Consider the following 16527-nt stretch of genomic DNA (forward strand, 5'->3'; position numbering starts at 1 on the left):
GACATTTAAATCACAGCTCTACTATGAGCTTCCAGAGTGATGTTTTTCAAATTTATTAGAAAATGTTGAAACTCTTTGACAGAATATCTGTTCCATCCACTGAGTACAGCAGAGTCTGCGTTTGTGCTGAAGCTGTGTTGCAGTACAATTTATATATACTGTCAACCCATGAGTCTGTTGACAGAGAGTGCAGCATGTTCGTTCTTTTTGAAAAGTACAGCTTGAGTGTGTTTACAAGCCAAGGGCACCTGAGGGTATATCAACACTATAACGGGGAAGAAACACAGAACCTGTATTGTCAACAGTGTTTAAATTTCACCATCTTTTCCATCTCCTCCACTCTTCTTAATCCTGACATTTAGACTATACTAGATTAGTAATACTAAAGGGCAACAATTTCTGAAAGACAAAGCACATACAAGATCCATTAAAAACAGTGCTTGAACTTACCAAGTCATTCAAATCCTACAGTAAGATTATTAGAAACATACTGTAATAGCACCAGGCGAGCGGGGAGTTCAGTTTATCGCACATGCCAAGGACCCCCGAAATGATAATATCATGGGGTCCACGATCTGGAAAGGTTTTGTGTCAGGGACCCACAGAAGAGAGAAAAAAAAGGTCTAAATGTTCAAAAATAGCAGATGTACAAGCTCCCAGCATGCTTTTTTTTAGAAGCACTGTTCACTATTCTAAATCCCAAGAAGAAAAATCATGTTGTATAAGCATAAGTATTATTTTGTCATCAGTTACACAAATCATACAGTGTGCTGGTCTTTCTTTTCTCTGGTTCTGACTGAAGTGCAGCTGTCTGATCCTAGTCCAGTTCCAGTATCCTGAACATGAATGCTTGGACCAAGTTTTTTTTTCTTCCTCCAAATCATAGGTTTAGGGTTAGTACAACCCAAGGACCCCCCCCCCCCCTTTGTGTTTGTTGTTTTTTTGTTTTCTTTAGCTGTCTATTTTTTATGTTTTTTGTTACTCTTCTGGCGCTGTTTTTTAGAATGTTGTGTATATTTGCTTCAGCATACTATGGGCTGACCCAATTTTGGGACAGAAGACACTTGATTTATGCACAATGTACTGTATGCTGTCAAAATGCAAAAGAATCTATAAAAAATATAAATTACAAAAGAGCTCTAAACAAACATTAAAAGTCCATAGATAAGCCAGATGTTGGAGGGGGTGGCTAGCGCCCCTCAAAAAATGAAAAATACTTATACTGTACATATTAACATGGACCTCTACATTGTACTTAAGTGAATAAATACTACTTTCCAGCACTGGAGGAGAGAACAGAAGAAGAACTGGCCTTTTCATGCAGTCATGATGGCAACCTTTTGGTCTCGTATGCACAACCCTTTGAAGTCTCTGACTGTGTTCACATGCACGTTTCCCTCTATGTGACCGTCTGTGGTGTGTGGGTGTGCGCGCGCGTGGCTGCGTGCGCGCGTGCACGTTACTCTCTCTCTGACCCTGTGTGCAACATGATCTGCATGACTGGAGCTAATGGTTAGACTATAACACATGCCCTTATAAGGATTGAGGACAGGAGAACACGAGAGAGGAGAGAGGAAATATGGGATGAATGAGGAGGAAAGGGGAGAGGAGGAAAGGGGAGAGGATAGGAAAGGAGGAGAGGGGAGAGGTCGTGTCAAATTGAGACAGAATCCTCATTATACACACCTGTTTGATGCACAGGAGCCTGTCATTGGTCTGCTGGATGTGCCGATCCATCGACGGTAGCGCGTTCATGTTGATGACTCTAGCGGGTCGCCATTAAGCTCCTGTTACTCTGCAACAACAAGAGACAGACAGAGGCCTCGGTTACAAACGGCAGGAGTTTGTTTGTTTGTATAGCCGGCGGGGGAGTTGAGAATGTTTCAACCAACCCACTGACGGCTCTGTGACACCGACATGACACCCTGCGTGCGTGGAGGAGATCAACGCGTTTGCGTGTGCCTCCTCCTCCTCCCTGCGTAGGAGGAGGAGGAGGAGGAGGGGTGCGTGCCTTCGAGCGGCGTTCCTTTGGCACGGAGCGCTCCTCTCGCGGTTCGCACTCATCATTGACACACTCGAAACAACAACTTTACAGCTTTTTGGGGGGTTTTTTGTTCACGTATACCGTCGTCTCTGTCGGCGGTGGAAACCTCGCATGTCCAAAACTGTTACTTGTTTTCAGCATTCAAATTCAAAAGTAGCAGATCTACAACCGATCTACAACAGATCTGCTACTTTCGATGCATGCTTTTGTGTGACGCTGCACGTAGTATGATCAAGTAGGCGTTCATTTACAAAATAAAAATAAATCCATTCAAATAAGGAGATAAGAGGTTTCTGCTCTCTCTTACCCTGCCCTCAATAGGCTCTACACGCACACAGTAGCCATATTGGAAAGAACTTAGGCCCCTTCCCTATACTTCCTTCACAGTTGTTACCACTGATACTAATGAAAGCTCAGTTCCATCCAGGGTGCTGCTATGGTGCATGTTGGCTAACTCTCTGCTACACCAGTGGGTCTCAAAGTGGCCTTAAGTGTGTTCCAAATGGCCCCGTATGGGTGTGTAACGCCTTGCACTGCACAGCTCCTGGACATGTTTTACGCATGCGCACATCGTTCACTTCCTTGTTTACGGACCGACAAAACTGTCTATTATCTCTGAATCCACGTCGCTGGCCATGGTTTTGATCAGAGCGGCAATGTTCCGTCCTCATTTCTGACTTTCGTTTGGAATATAAACGCTTCTAAAGAGAGATGAGACTTCAAGATTCAATAATTTATTGCCATGTCAACAAGTTGATAGGAATTTGTCTTGGTTCATACTCAACATATACAGACAACCATAGATACAAAAACAAGAATACAAAAACCAGCAGAATAGGAATTACATTCAGTTTTTTAAAGTGCTATATGCATATTGCTACATACATACATCCATCAGCCCAACCTCCCTAATGAGTCAAGTTCAGATGTCTAATGGCTACGAGGTAAGTGCTATCTCTGAAGCGAGATGTTGAGCTCTTGATACTTCTATATCTCTTGCCTGATGGGAGGAGATTGAAGCGGCAATGTGCAGAATGGGAGTTGTCTGCTATGATTTTGTTGGCCTTCCTAATTATTCTGACAGCACGAGGTAGTAATGGAAAATTATAACTCCCGGTTTTGGGGGGAAATGGAAGGGCGGAGCTTTTCAGAGTGAAATCTAACCTCATCTGCGTGGCACTCTATAGTGCCTTTTGACAAACTCAAGCAGCATTACATTACATTACATTATATCATATTATTAATATTAATATTAAGTGTTTAAAAGTTTGAGAAGTTTGAGTAGATGGAACAGAGTTTTCATTAGTATCATCGGTAACACCTGCTGTGAAGGAAGTATACTAGGGAAGGGTCCGGAAGTAAAGGAAGAGTTATATTCTGTGTGCATAGAAGCCCATTAGTGTGGCTCAGTGGGGGGTGACAAACAGGCCTTGTCCTCCAGACGGCGGGGGAAGGGGGGATGTTGCGTCACCCTGCTATCTGCGTTGACGAGCAGCATCTCACCGTCAAGGTTATCAGCCACAGAAGAACACGTTGATTTATATGATGCTCTGTTCTCAGAGCATGAGGAGAGGCAGCTATAGTGGCACGATCTCTATCCGTCTGGATTTCTGTCTCGCTCTCAATCATTTTAAGCAAAGAAATGTTTAAGTCAAATCTTTGCTTCAGGAGATCCCTATAGCACGTGATGTTCTTGAGATTGGTCTCTCCAGCCAAATACATTTGGGGGGTCATTTTGGGGGTCGTCCTTGACATGAAAAGGTTTGAAAAGAATGTCTTAATGATATCAGCTAATTTAGCTCACATATCAGAGGCTTTACAATGGAGCCGGTCTGCCCCGCCCCCATCGCCCCTCAGTCCCTTCCCCTGTGTTATCTCAATCAGTGTTAGTCCACTACACCGTTCCATCACACACACACACACACACACACACACGCACACACACACACACACACACACACACACACACACACACACACACACACACACACACACACACACACACACACACACACACACACACACACACACACACACACACACACACAAACGCCTACTGAACTGGGAGAATCCCCGATCATGCAGGGGGGCGGGGGCAGGGCTCCAGAAAGCTGCCCGCTACTGATAAAGAGTTCCCGCTTAGAGCGAGAGAGAGAGAGAGAGAGAGAGAGAGAGAGACCACAAGATGGATATGGGAGAACATTATAATGTGTTAACTCAGCCAGGAGTTGCGTTTTTTTTTTCATGGATAAATGCAGAATACACTAGAAAGGACAACAGACGGAGCTTCCATTCGGTTGCGCGCGCACACACACACACACACACACACACACACACACACACACACACACACACACACACACACACACACACACACAGTATAAGGGTTGCGTAAACACAAAAGGTTGAAATTCCTCCGCCTCGATTGGGGCCTTAAAGGCAGGACATCAAAAGGGGAGAGCGAGCCGTATATATATATTTTCTACAATCCTCTGGGCTTAACGCTAACAGAGTACAGTTACCTCAGTGGCGAGGTGTTTGCTGGAGACCTGGTCCTCTGTGACAGAGCATGAGTCAGGGGGGATTTCTGCACGTGGAGAACAAAACAAACCAAGAAAGTCCCTCTTTCTTTGTTTTGTTCCTTATCCTTAGCCTTTAGGCTAAAACACTCCCGTTCAACAAGACGACTAGCGAGCGCTATAACGACCATGACCTGACCTGATCCCGCGGGCAGAAAGGGAAAACTCACGCCTTGCTTTTGCCGCACGGTATAGAGTGTGCAGTGAAAACAGTCGAATCCAGGTTTTGTTCGAAAAGCTCATCAGTCTATGACATACATTGGGCAACTGGCGGCCCCAGGGGCCACATACGGGCCCCCACAATCACTTAATGTGGCCCTGCAGGATAATTATCTGAATATAGATTTCAGCTTGTTACAATTCCAAACATGCAATGGAAATATAGTGGCCCTCGCCATTGTCAATGTTGCCCGTCCTGGTCTATGAGGACCTTTAGATTCCCCTTATATATTCAGGAAACACTGTGTAGACATAGTGTAGTGTAGTGTGTCTGGTGGGGTTTTATAGATATTGGACCAAAAGTATTAACAAGAGGCTGGTCACTAGACTAAATGATATAGCCACATTGATTGGACCCTGCATGGGAACAGGACTTGTACCTGTCCCATTTCCTGACAAGAGGAACACACAAGGTTTCCATCCCGAGAGGGAGATACTGTATGACCTCAGTGGGTTAGAATTATAATAAGGCCCACAGAGGCTGCGGTGTCACCCGCTGACCAGAAGATGTCTCCCTCTCCTGCCACTGAGCGGAACTCTCCCCTCCCTCCTCTCCTCTCCTCTCCTCTCCTCTCCTCTCCTCTCCTCTCCTCTCCTCTCCTCTCCTCTCCTCTCCTCTCCTCTCCTCTCCTACATCACACCTCATGTTACCCAGTGAGCCATCCAGGCAGCCAGCCGGTGAGCCAGCGGTCTGCAGAGAGAGAGAGAGGCTCCTTTAAGCTCCTGACAAGTGCTACAAATCCCCCTCACGCGGCCCGGGCGGCTGGGCTCCACCACGGACCACTAACTGGGCACACTCCTCCTAGCCGCGCCGCGCCACGCTGGCTGTCTGACCTTGTGGGCTATTGATTAACTGTTTCCCCTCCTGTAGCCCCCCACCCACCCACCCTGCACCCACCCACCCACAACACAACACACACCTCCAAACAAGGGTGGGATTACCTATCCCCCCCACCCACCCCCCCAGCTCTGCTATTCCTCCCTTGATGCTCTGTTCTCTCACTCTGTGTGTGTGTGTGTGGGTGTGTGTGTGTATGTGTGTGTGTGTGTGTGTGTGTGTGTGTGTGTGTGTGTGTGTGTGTGTGTGTGTGTGTGTCTAAGCTGTGTTGCATGCAGGGCCTGTTCGTTCAGAGGAAGACCCCTCTCTGTTTGCGGAGACAAAGGCGAAGAGAGAGAGAGGAGTAGATTAGTATGTGATGTGGGTGGAACCCGGGTGGCGTTTCGTTGGGTGTCGTCGTCGTCCTCCTCAGATTTATAGGCTAATTTAGTTGCGTGTCCGACTGTCCGTCTTGTCGAACCCGCCAGAAAAAAAGCACGGTTGTGAGCGCTGACCATGATGTCGGTGTCACTGTGGTCAGTGTCCAACTATCCGCTTCACTGTCCAGGCTAACTGAGCCACTAATGCACACATGTCTGTCTCTCTCTCTCTCCTTTGCACTGGGAAAGGCCTGGTGCGGAAAAGAAAGCATAGCGTTGCATAACAGATGACATACCTCTGCGAGAACACGGCCGCCCCTCACTGCACGCGCGCACACGCCCCCCCCCCCAATCTCGAGCACGCACTCATAGGCGCTTTTAGTACAAAGACTAACAAGAACATGGAACCGAGCTGCCATCCCATCTTGCCGATTCTGGAGGAGCGAGAGATGTTTAGGATAAGGATGTTTGAACCAGGGGGGTTAAACGTCTCAACAGCCATGTGGATCTGACCATAACAATACCACCCGATTACTGAATGCCAAGTCTCCAGGCTTTCTACAGAATATTAACGACACTTACATACTATGACACTATGGCATACAGTACGCACGCACGCACGCATGCACGGGCGACTGTGGCTGAGGAGGTAGAGCAGGTCGTCCAATGATCCATGGGTCGGCGGTTCGAATCCCGGCTCCTTCTGTCTACATGTCGAAGTGTCCTTGGGCAAGACACTGAACCCCAAATTGCTCCCGATGTGCTGGTTGGTACCTTGCATGGCTTCCGCCACAATCGGTGTATGAATGTGTGTGTTAATGGGTGAATGTAATGCACAATCTATGTAAAGCACCTTGGATAAAGGCGCTATATAAATGCACCATCTACGCACGCACCCCACTTTACAGAAAATATCTTCACCGAAAATAGTCGATCGACAATTCTATGGAGACAGACTGCATAAGGGTTTCCCCCTTAACCACTTAAACCCAATATCTACTGTACATCTTTGACCACAGGGGGTCTATCCCCCCCCCCCCCGTAAAATATAACATCTTAAATCAGCCGCTCCACTCGGCTCCACTTCACCAGAGGTGCAAAAGCAAAGGATGACACGTCCCAATTATACTGTGTGCATATTACAATCCTCCCCTTAAACACGCAGCGGTGAGAGCAGTGAGAGGCTAGCTCTGATTCACAGCAGACTGAACCAACCACAAACAAACAGCAGCATCCCCCCTCTCTCTCTCTCCATCCTGAGTGAAAACAAGCCGGGGAAGTGGGGCAAGAAATAAGTGCTCAGAAACACAAGCAGAGTAATATGAAAAGCACTGGAGTATGTAAGAGAAGGGGCAGGAAAGGCCAGGGAGGGAGGGAGGGGAGAGAGGAAGGGAGGGAGGGAGAGAGGGAGGAAGGGAGGGAGAGAGGGAGGAGGAGAGGGAGGAAGGGAGAGAGGGAGGGAGAGAGGGACACACACACAGACAGACAGACACACCACACAAACACTCATTAGAAAGAGAAAACCTCAGTTTTCGTGAAAAAATTCTCCCCAATTTCACGGAAACAGTGCAGTGTAAGCGTTTTTAGTGTGTGTAAAGTCAAGCAACATGATGACTGAGATTAGAATTCTGTAGCGTTTTCACACTTTGACTTGAAGATATATATACTGTGTACTGTGTATATATATATATATATATATATATATATACATACACAGTGCAGTGGTGATGTGGCGTGCAGTGTAGTACATGGTAAATGGTGCATAGCGCCTTTATCCAAGGCACTTTCCATAGATTGTACATTACATTCACATTCATACACCGATGGCGGCGGAAACCATGCAAGGCACCAACCAGCACATCAGGAGAAATTAGGGGTCCAGAGTCTTGCAGAGACTCTACCACTGAGCCACCGCCGCCCACAGGACAGTGCAGTGTAGGCAGTCCATTGCAGTGACGTTACGTGTGTAGGGCAGTGTAGTAGAGTGTAGTCCATTGCAGTGACGTTACGTGTGTAGGACAGTGTAGTATAGAGTGTAGTCCATTGCAGTGACGTTACATGTAAGACAGTGCAGTGTATTGCAGTGCAGTCCATTGCAGTGGCGTTACGTGTAAGACAGTGTATTGCAGTGCAGTCCATTGCAGTGACGTTACGTGTAAGACAGTGTATTGCAGTGCAGTCCATTGCAGTGACGTTACGTGTAAGACAGTGCAGTGCATTGCAGTGCAGTGGCGTTACGTGTAAGACAGTGTATTGCAGTGCAGTCAGTCCATTGCAGTGGCGTTACGTGTAAGACAGTGCAGTCCATTGCAGTGACGTTACGTGTAAGACAGTGCAGTCCATTGCAGTGGCGTTACATGTATAGGACAGTCCATTGCAGTGACGTTACGTGTATAGGACAGTGCAGTGCAGTCAGTCCATTGCAGTGGCGTGGCACGGTGCACTGCCCTGCACTGCAGAGTGGACTTATGGCTGCAGCCACACACACACACACACACACACACACACACACACACACACACACACACACACACACACACACACACACACACACAAGAGATCACCTTCATTATTCAGTGTAAAAGAAGAGACAGACAGACAGTGTGCTGAAGGAGAGGAGAGGAAGCATCTCTCCTGCATGCTCTCTAGGCACGGCGGGGGACCTGCTCTCTCATCTCTCTCTCTCTCTGCTTCAAAAGATGAGCTCTCTCTCCCCATCTATCTGTCCCCTCCTCCCTCCCTCCCTCCTCCTCCTCCTTTTCTTCTGCCCTCAGACATCATTACAGCCACCCAGCGTGCATCTCCTTCTCGCCTCCTTCCCTCTCCCCGTGCCCATCATTCTCCCCCCCCCCCCCCCGCCGCCCCTCCATCCTTCATATCTGAAGCCTCCCCTCCCCTCCTACCCTCTCCTCTCCCCTCCCCTCCCCTCCCCTCCCCTCCCCTCCCCTCCCAGAGCCCCCTGTGAGGGCGCTGCCATAACAGGAGGTGGAATGGATTCATTTGCTCTAATGTGGTTTGGGCTGCAGCGCGGCACGGCACGGCGTGGCACTAAGAGGAGAAAAAAAAAAGAAGGAAAGAAAAATCACAGATCGCCCTTTCTCTCTCTCTCTCTCTCTAGTGCGCGCCTATATACCCTTCTCTTCTCATCCCATCCTTTCTTCTCTCTCTCTCTCTCTGCAGTTCATGTGTTTTCAAACAGGCCAATCAACACCATTCAGCTGCAGTGGCCCTCCTCCCTTCTCCTCTCCTCTCCTCTCCTCTCCTCTCCTCTCCTCTCCTCTCCTCTCCTCTCCTCTCCTCTCCTCTCCTCTCCTCTCCTCTCCTCTCCTCTCCTCCCCTCCCCTTACAGGCAGCCACCATCTCTGCTCTCTCTGTGTGTGTGTGTGTGTCTGGAAAAGCCACAAGCCTTCTCTCTCTCTCTCCCTCTCACACACACGCGCGTGCACGCTATAATGTGTAGTAGGGGTGAACTCACACAGTCACAACCATGCAGACTCCCTTCATTTTCTCCAGGCCTGCATGCTCGCCACTCCACTCCACTCCGCTCCCAGCTATCGTTTCTTCATTTCCCCAGCCGGGCTTCAACTTTGCCTCGTTCTCTCTCTCCCTCTCCCTCTCCCCCCCCCCCCCCCTCTCTCTCTCTCTCTCTCTCTCTCTCTCTGCGCTTTTATTCGTTTTCTGGTTTTTACTCTTTGTATTATTTGGTAGACTCTCAGCTAATCCTCTCCTCTGCTAATCCCCACCCCCCACCACCCCGCTCGTTCCCCTCTGAGTTAAACCCCACTATAGTCATATTTGCCCCTCTAGCCTTTTTATATATAAAACTCTAGCCCTGTCAACTCCACACAGCCGACGAGGAAAATGTGGAACGGTTAGATATTGAAGTGCATAGATCATCCGCGGCCACCTATGCTTTGCACTGGAAATGGTGCGTTCTACACACACATATTTCTATGTGTCGGAATGACTCCCGAGTATACGGTTTAGATCCTGTAATGATTTCAACGGTTCCTTTTCCGAGATACAGTACCTATATACCCAGAGGTGGAATGTACATTTACATAAGTACTGTACTTAAATACAATTTTGAGGAATTTGTACTTTATTGGAGTATTTCCAGTAAAGTGTATGTGAGCGCGCAAGCACACACACATACACGCGCGCACACACATACGCGCGCGCACGCACACACACACACACACACACACACACACACACACACACACACACACACACACACACAGCAGCAGCTGTGTTGAAGGGATACACGATTGTCTATAAATAGCGCTGGAAAAAGTATATATACTCAAGTATTCAAGTAGAAGTAATTATGAAGAACATTACATTATGTTGTTTTTGATGCTGTAGAATGATCCAATATAGGGCGTTAAAATAAATAGATCAAATAAAATAAAACTAGAAAAGGTGCCCCTCGGGGCACAGGACTCCACCAGCTGGGCAGGGCAGGTTGTGGCCTCCTGGTGGCGCTAGAATAGGCCAATGTGAAAAGGGTGACATTTTTTCTTACGCCTCGGATGATTTGAGGCATTTTGTTCCAAAAATCCACCTGTTGGTGGGGCTATAACAGCCCACCAGTGCCCGGTGTCGAGTCCGTTGGACAGCCGGTTGTCCAGAACCACCACAAAAGCCTCTGCCCGGGCTCTGGACCTGATCCCCCCTACATCTGCAGATATGGAGCTGGCCTGTTCTGACATCACAACACTTCATATTTGGGCATGCCTGATACAGAATAAAAGGACACAGAGAGACAGATCCTGAAATCTGTCCATATATACATTAAAGGGACACAGACAGATGGGTGGAACGGGTATTGCATAGCCGGGTGGGGCATGGATCTCCAACTTCCATCGTTACCGACTCTGTGCTGTACAGCCGGGCACCGGTCTATAAGTAACAATGATGATAACAACTCAAGAGATAAATTAATGTACTCAAATAAATACCTAGTTACATGATGTCCACAGTGCACTGACTCTAAATGTGGCGGGGGGGGGGGGGGGGGGACACGCCACACATTCCAACAGATTGAAACGCAGTGTGGTGGGAAAAAAACTACTCACATGTTTTACTGTAAGTACTGCCAATGTACTGCAGAACAAAATGTATACTTAAGTACCAAAAGTAGAAAGTACTCATTGTGCAGAAGGTTTTCAGATGTAGAGACGCGACACATTGTGAGCTTGTAGATCGGCTTTTTTCAAATGGCCGAAATGCATAGTGGTTATACAGTACAGTACCTTTTATGATAATAATCAAAAGTAACCAGTAACCAACACACAACCCGCCATAGGATTAAATTAATCCAGACCCATACCCTACGTTTTCCAGGGTTTATATTTTTTAATCCGCATGTTTTCATGATCCGATCGAATCGATAGCTGCCTGCTGCTCGTTAGCATAACAGTCAAAGTGGGACAGTGGCCGCGGCCATTTTGAAGATGTGCGGGCATCAACTTTCACTCTATATGGGCTGCTTTTAAAGGCCTGTAATCGGCGCAATGAATGTCGTTTCCGGTTGAAAACAAGGTTTTTCAACGGCCGACAGCAGGCGCTGTGATACTCCTGGTCGGGTTCTTTCTGCACCGAGTGAGAGAACAACAACCGGTCAACACACCACACACAGCATTTTGTCATTTTAACATCCGGTTACGGATATTTGGCTCTTCAAAATGAGGGTTGCGCCGCGCGCGATAAAACCGATAGATAGATTAATTAATGCTGGCGGAAAAACGGATTTAAGATTAAAAATATATATATATATATATATATATAGTGGAGTAAAAGTACAATATTTGCCTGAAGTGGAGTAGAAGTCCAAGTACTGGAAATTGGAAATACTCAAGTAGTACAAATACCTCAACATTTATCTTAAGTACAGTACTTAAATCGATGCCCTGCTTGATCATCGTACTGCAGCGTCACACGCAAAAGCATCAAAAGTAGCAGATCTACAAGCTGTATGGGCTGGTAGTTCTGCTACTGTTGTTGTGTTACAGCAGATCTACAAGCTGTATGGGCTGGTAGTTCTGCTACTGTTGTTGTGTTATAGCAGATCTACAAGCTGTATGGGCTGGTAGTTCTGCTACTGTTGTTGTGTTATAGCAGATCTACAAGCTGCATGGGCTGGTAGTTCTGCTACTGTTGTTGTGTTATAGCAGATCTACAAGCTGCATGGGCTGGTAGTTCTGCTACTGTTGTTGTGTTATAGCAGATCTACAAGCTGCATGGGCTGGTAGTTCTGCTACTGTTGTTGTGTTATAGCAGATCTACAAGCTGTATGAGCTGGTAGTTCTGCTACTGTTGTTGTGTTTCGAATTAGAATCCAGAGAATGAAGTAACAGTTGCATGAGGTTTACATCCGACAAGAGATAATATATTATAATGCGAAGGGATTAAAATAAAATAAAAACATAGATGTACACATGTTACGCGTGCACACGCACACACACACGGTGACGGAGAGAGAGTATTACTTTCAGATAAGCAGCACACTGTTGACACAGCGCGCTCTCGCCAACCAAATTCTCAATTAATTATGTGCGTAATAAAAATTGTATTAGGCTAATAGTTACTTAAGCATCATTAGCGTTGTGTGTGTGTGTGTGTGTGTGTGTGCGGTGCAGATAGACAATAAACATGTGTGTGACTGATGCTGCATGTTTTGCATGTGTTGGCGCAGGCAGGCCGTGTAAAGCTTGTGCGAGCCCCTGCAGTGCATGTGTTGTGTTTGCATTGATTCTCTTCACATCGACGGGAGAGAGGAGGGAAAGGGCCATTAATCCCGCCGCCACGAGATGCAGAAAATCAGGTCACCAAGCGTGAGCTTGAAAGCATCGTCACATGACGAATGAATGAATGAATGACGAATGAATGAATGAATGAATGAACTCCTTCTTCCATAGAATGAATATTCCACCGGGCCAAGAACTATAAATATCACCGACTGCACCGGAGTGTATACGTATACAGTACCTTATGTATGGACTATTGGACTTTCAATAGCTAAAGTATAACATAATGCTTAAAACACCAAAAGGGGTTCCCATCCAGAATGGGTTAAGGTGGTTATAGGGATAGAGTTACACCTGATTTGTTAGTACGTAGAAAATGGAAAATGGTTCTATAGCTTTTATCCAAATCACTATAGCTTACATAGATTGTGCATTACCTTCACCCATTCACACACATGTTAATACACCATGCAAGGCACCAACCTGCTCATCGGGAGCAATTCGGGGTTCAGAGTCTTGGTCAAGGACACTTCGACACTAACCGGGATCGAACTGGAAACCTTGCGGTTGACATCCGGCCACTCTACCCCTGAGCCACTAGAGCCCCTAGTGAAGTGGTGAGCTTCTTAGCTCCAGGGTTAGAAATGCCCTGGAGAGGAGAGGAGAGGAGAGGAGAGGAGAGGAGAGGAGAGGAGAGGAGAGGAGAGGAGAGGAGAGAGTGAGGGAAAGGTGGCGGTGTGATTGACAGCGCAGGCTGACAGGCTTGTGTAAAGCTAACCTTACGGGCCCGACTCCAGCACGGCTGTTAGCACACCGCCCCACTGTGATTGCTGAATGGGTAAACTGAGAAATTCCATGTCCTTCAGTTGCAGAGCTGGCAAACTGCTGACCCAAACGCAATTACTCACCACCAGTCACTCAGCCAGCCAGCCAGCCAGCCAGTCAGTCAGTCAGTCAGCCAGCCAGTCAGTCAGTCAGTCAGTCAGTCAGTCAGTCAGTCAGTCAGTCAGTCAGCCAGCCAGCCAGCCAGTCAGTCAACCAGTCAGTCAGCCAGCCAGCCAGTCAGTCAGTCAGCCAGTCAGCCAGCCAGCCAGCCAGCCAGCCAGCCAACCAGCCAGTCAGTCAGTCAGCCAGCCAGTCAGTCAACCAGTCAGTCAGCCAGCCAGCCAGTCAGTCAGTCAGCCAGTCAGCCAGCCAGCCAGCCAGCCAGCCAGCCAACCAGCCAGTCAGCCAACCAGAAGTTTCTGACATATGAGGTTTCCACCAGACAAATAAGACAATATGCCCTCGTACCTGATGCCCCAAAAGTACAGGCGCACGCCACGCGCGCACACACACACTCTCGCGCACACACACACTCTCGCACACACACACGCTCTCGCGCACACACACACTCTCGCCGGCGCACAATGAGCCCTGCTGAGCAGGATCTACTGCAGTGCAACTTCTTCTTCAGATCTTTTATAGGACAAATCCAATTAACCATAAAAACCATTCGGAAGCATTTCCAATCACAAATCACACTGAGATCTGTGTGAGGCAGGCGCGCACACACTCACACACACACACACACACACACACACACACACACACACACACACACACACACACACACACACACACACACACACACACACACACACACACACACACACACACACACGAGGTAGAGCAGGTCATCCAATGATCCATGGGTCGGCGGTTCGAATCCCGGCTCCTCCTGTCTACATGTCGAAGTGTCCTTGGGAAAGACACTGAGCCCAAAATTTCTCCCGATGTGCTGGTTGGTGGAAAACAACCTTCATGCTGCATGAAGGCTGGTGATAATGTCAAAATCACAATTCAATATCTTTGACTGATCGCCTCCAAATACAGCCAAATTTCCTTGAGATGAAAAATATGCTAACCGGGAGGTCGAATTACTGTGCATGGTGGCTAGCGACGGAAGCTAAAATAATTCTGGATTCATACTCTTATCAAATCTCGTGTCATGTTTGGCAATGGATTTAAGGGTTTAATAGAAGATATCTCGTGGTTGGCATAGATTCGGTTAAGTTACTTCCCCCCCCCCACACTCTCTCTCTCTCTCTCTCTCTCTGGCTGCATGTCGGTCTGTCTTTGTTATTCATGTCACACTGTAATTGGTTTACCTGCTCTCTGTGTGTCTGAGAGCAAAACAAATTACCCAGCGATGACCTCTCACCGTGCTGCACTGTCTGCTACCTGCTCCCAAATATCTCCTAGAGCTGAAGCTCTCTCTCTCTGTGTGCATTCTCCACTGTCTCTGCTATACCTGCTCCCCTCTCTCTCTCTCCCTCTCTCTCTCTGTGCATTCTCCACTGTCTCTGCTATATCTACTCCCCTCTCTCTCTCTCTCTCCCTCTCTCTCTCTCTCTCTCTCTCTCTCCCTCTCTCTCTCCCTCTCTCTCATATCGTCTTGCTGTCAGGTGTCACCTTGCATGTCCAAAGAACGTGTGTGGATTCTTCAGTGTCGTTATTTTGAGTCACAAGCTCTTGTCAATGCTTTTCATCTAATCGCTTCAGTATAAAAGGTTCGACGCATTCTGTGTAGATCACACTTTTTTTTTTTGCTACTTTTGTGTGACACAATTTGTTCATTTCTTCAACACATTGTGTACACCTGTGTGTGTACACGATGTATTTGGGGTAAATGGAATGCTAAGAGCCCCAGATTAGCGTAGTTAATATTCAGACCTTTGAAATCCCTTTAAATACTACACAGTGTCTGTTGTGTTATGTTTATGTTGTATATTCAATAATTAATAATAAAACTATCAAAAGACACCCCGTGTATAGTATTTAGAGGTATTTCAAAGGTCTCTGAATATTCACTACAGTATACGCTCATCTGGGACTCAAGGTTTGGAGATACAGTACGAGGTTTCTGTTCCGACAGTTACAACATCATGTCATTTGGGGCGTGAGTTCTCTCTCTCTCTCTCTCTCTCTCTCTCTATGTTCCCTTCCTTTCCTAGCATCTTATGAGCAAGGAGAGAGAGGGGGGGGGGGGGGGGGGGAGAGTAATTCACAGGGGAGAGAACATACAGTATTCTTGCTGCTTTTCAACGTTTGCTTATTGGATTTTGATAGAAGCATCCGTTGCATACATTCATATCTCCAACACACTGTATAACACTGCCTCATATGAATCCCAATGAAGTGCAGTACTTAAGTAAATGTACCTAGTTACTTTCCGTCACAAAACAAAAAAAGCTGAAAAACTCTAAAGATAAAAATAAAGAATTCTCACAGTGTCTACTTTCTACAACACATGTGGGGACACTTGGCCCTCACAAGTATAGTAACACACACACACACACACACTGCACTACAGCGTGTTGTAGCACTAAGTGTATAAGTGTCACTCTCACACAAGAGCACGCAGTGAAGCACATTAGCTTTGCGGCGCGAGGCCTAGCATACCCGCTGTGCCAAATAGCACCTGTACTACGGCTGATATTATTATGGTCCCTGTATGGCAACCCACAGAAAGCACTGCTGCTCTGTTGCATCATCATGCAGCCTGTTTCATTTACACAGCAGGCTTTGTTCTTTTGGGGGGGGGGTATTTCACTCCCACACACACGCACGCGCACGCATGCGCACACACGCACGCATGCGCACACAGACACACACACACACACACACACACACACACACACACACACACACACACACACACACACACACACACACACACACACACACACACACA

The 16527-nt window shown here is 47.3% G+C and overlaps 1 protein-coding gene across 1 annotated transcript in view; it reads right to left on the reverse strand.

Annotated features, from left to right (window-relative positions):
- LOC308328538 (zinc finger MIZ domain-containing protein 1-like) overlaps nucleotides 1–16527 on the reverse strand; it is a 146578-nt gene that overhangs the window by 67470 nt on the left and 62581 nt on the right. The window contains 1 exon segment of the mRNA XM_080782431.1: nucleotides 1687–1795. Coding sequence (XP_080638557.1) covers nucleotides 1687–1755 — 69 coding nt within the window. The 5' untranslated portion in view covers nucleotides 1756–1795.

Source organism: Protomyctophum bolini (genome assembly GCF_963924005.1).
Source record: "Protomyctophum bolini genome assembly, chromosome: 14".
Lineage (NCBI taxonomy): Eukaryota > Metazoa > Chordata > Actinopteri > Myctophiformes > Myctophidae > Protomyctophum > Protomyctophum bolini.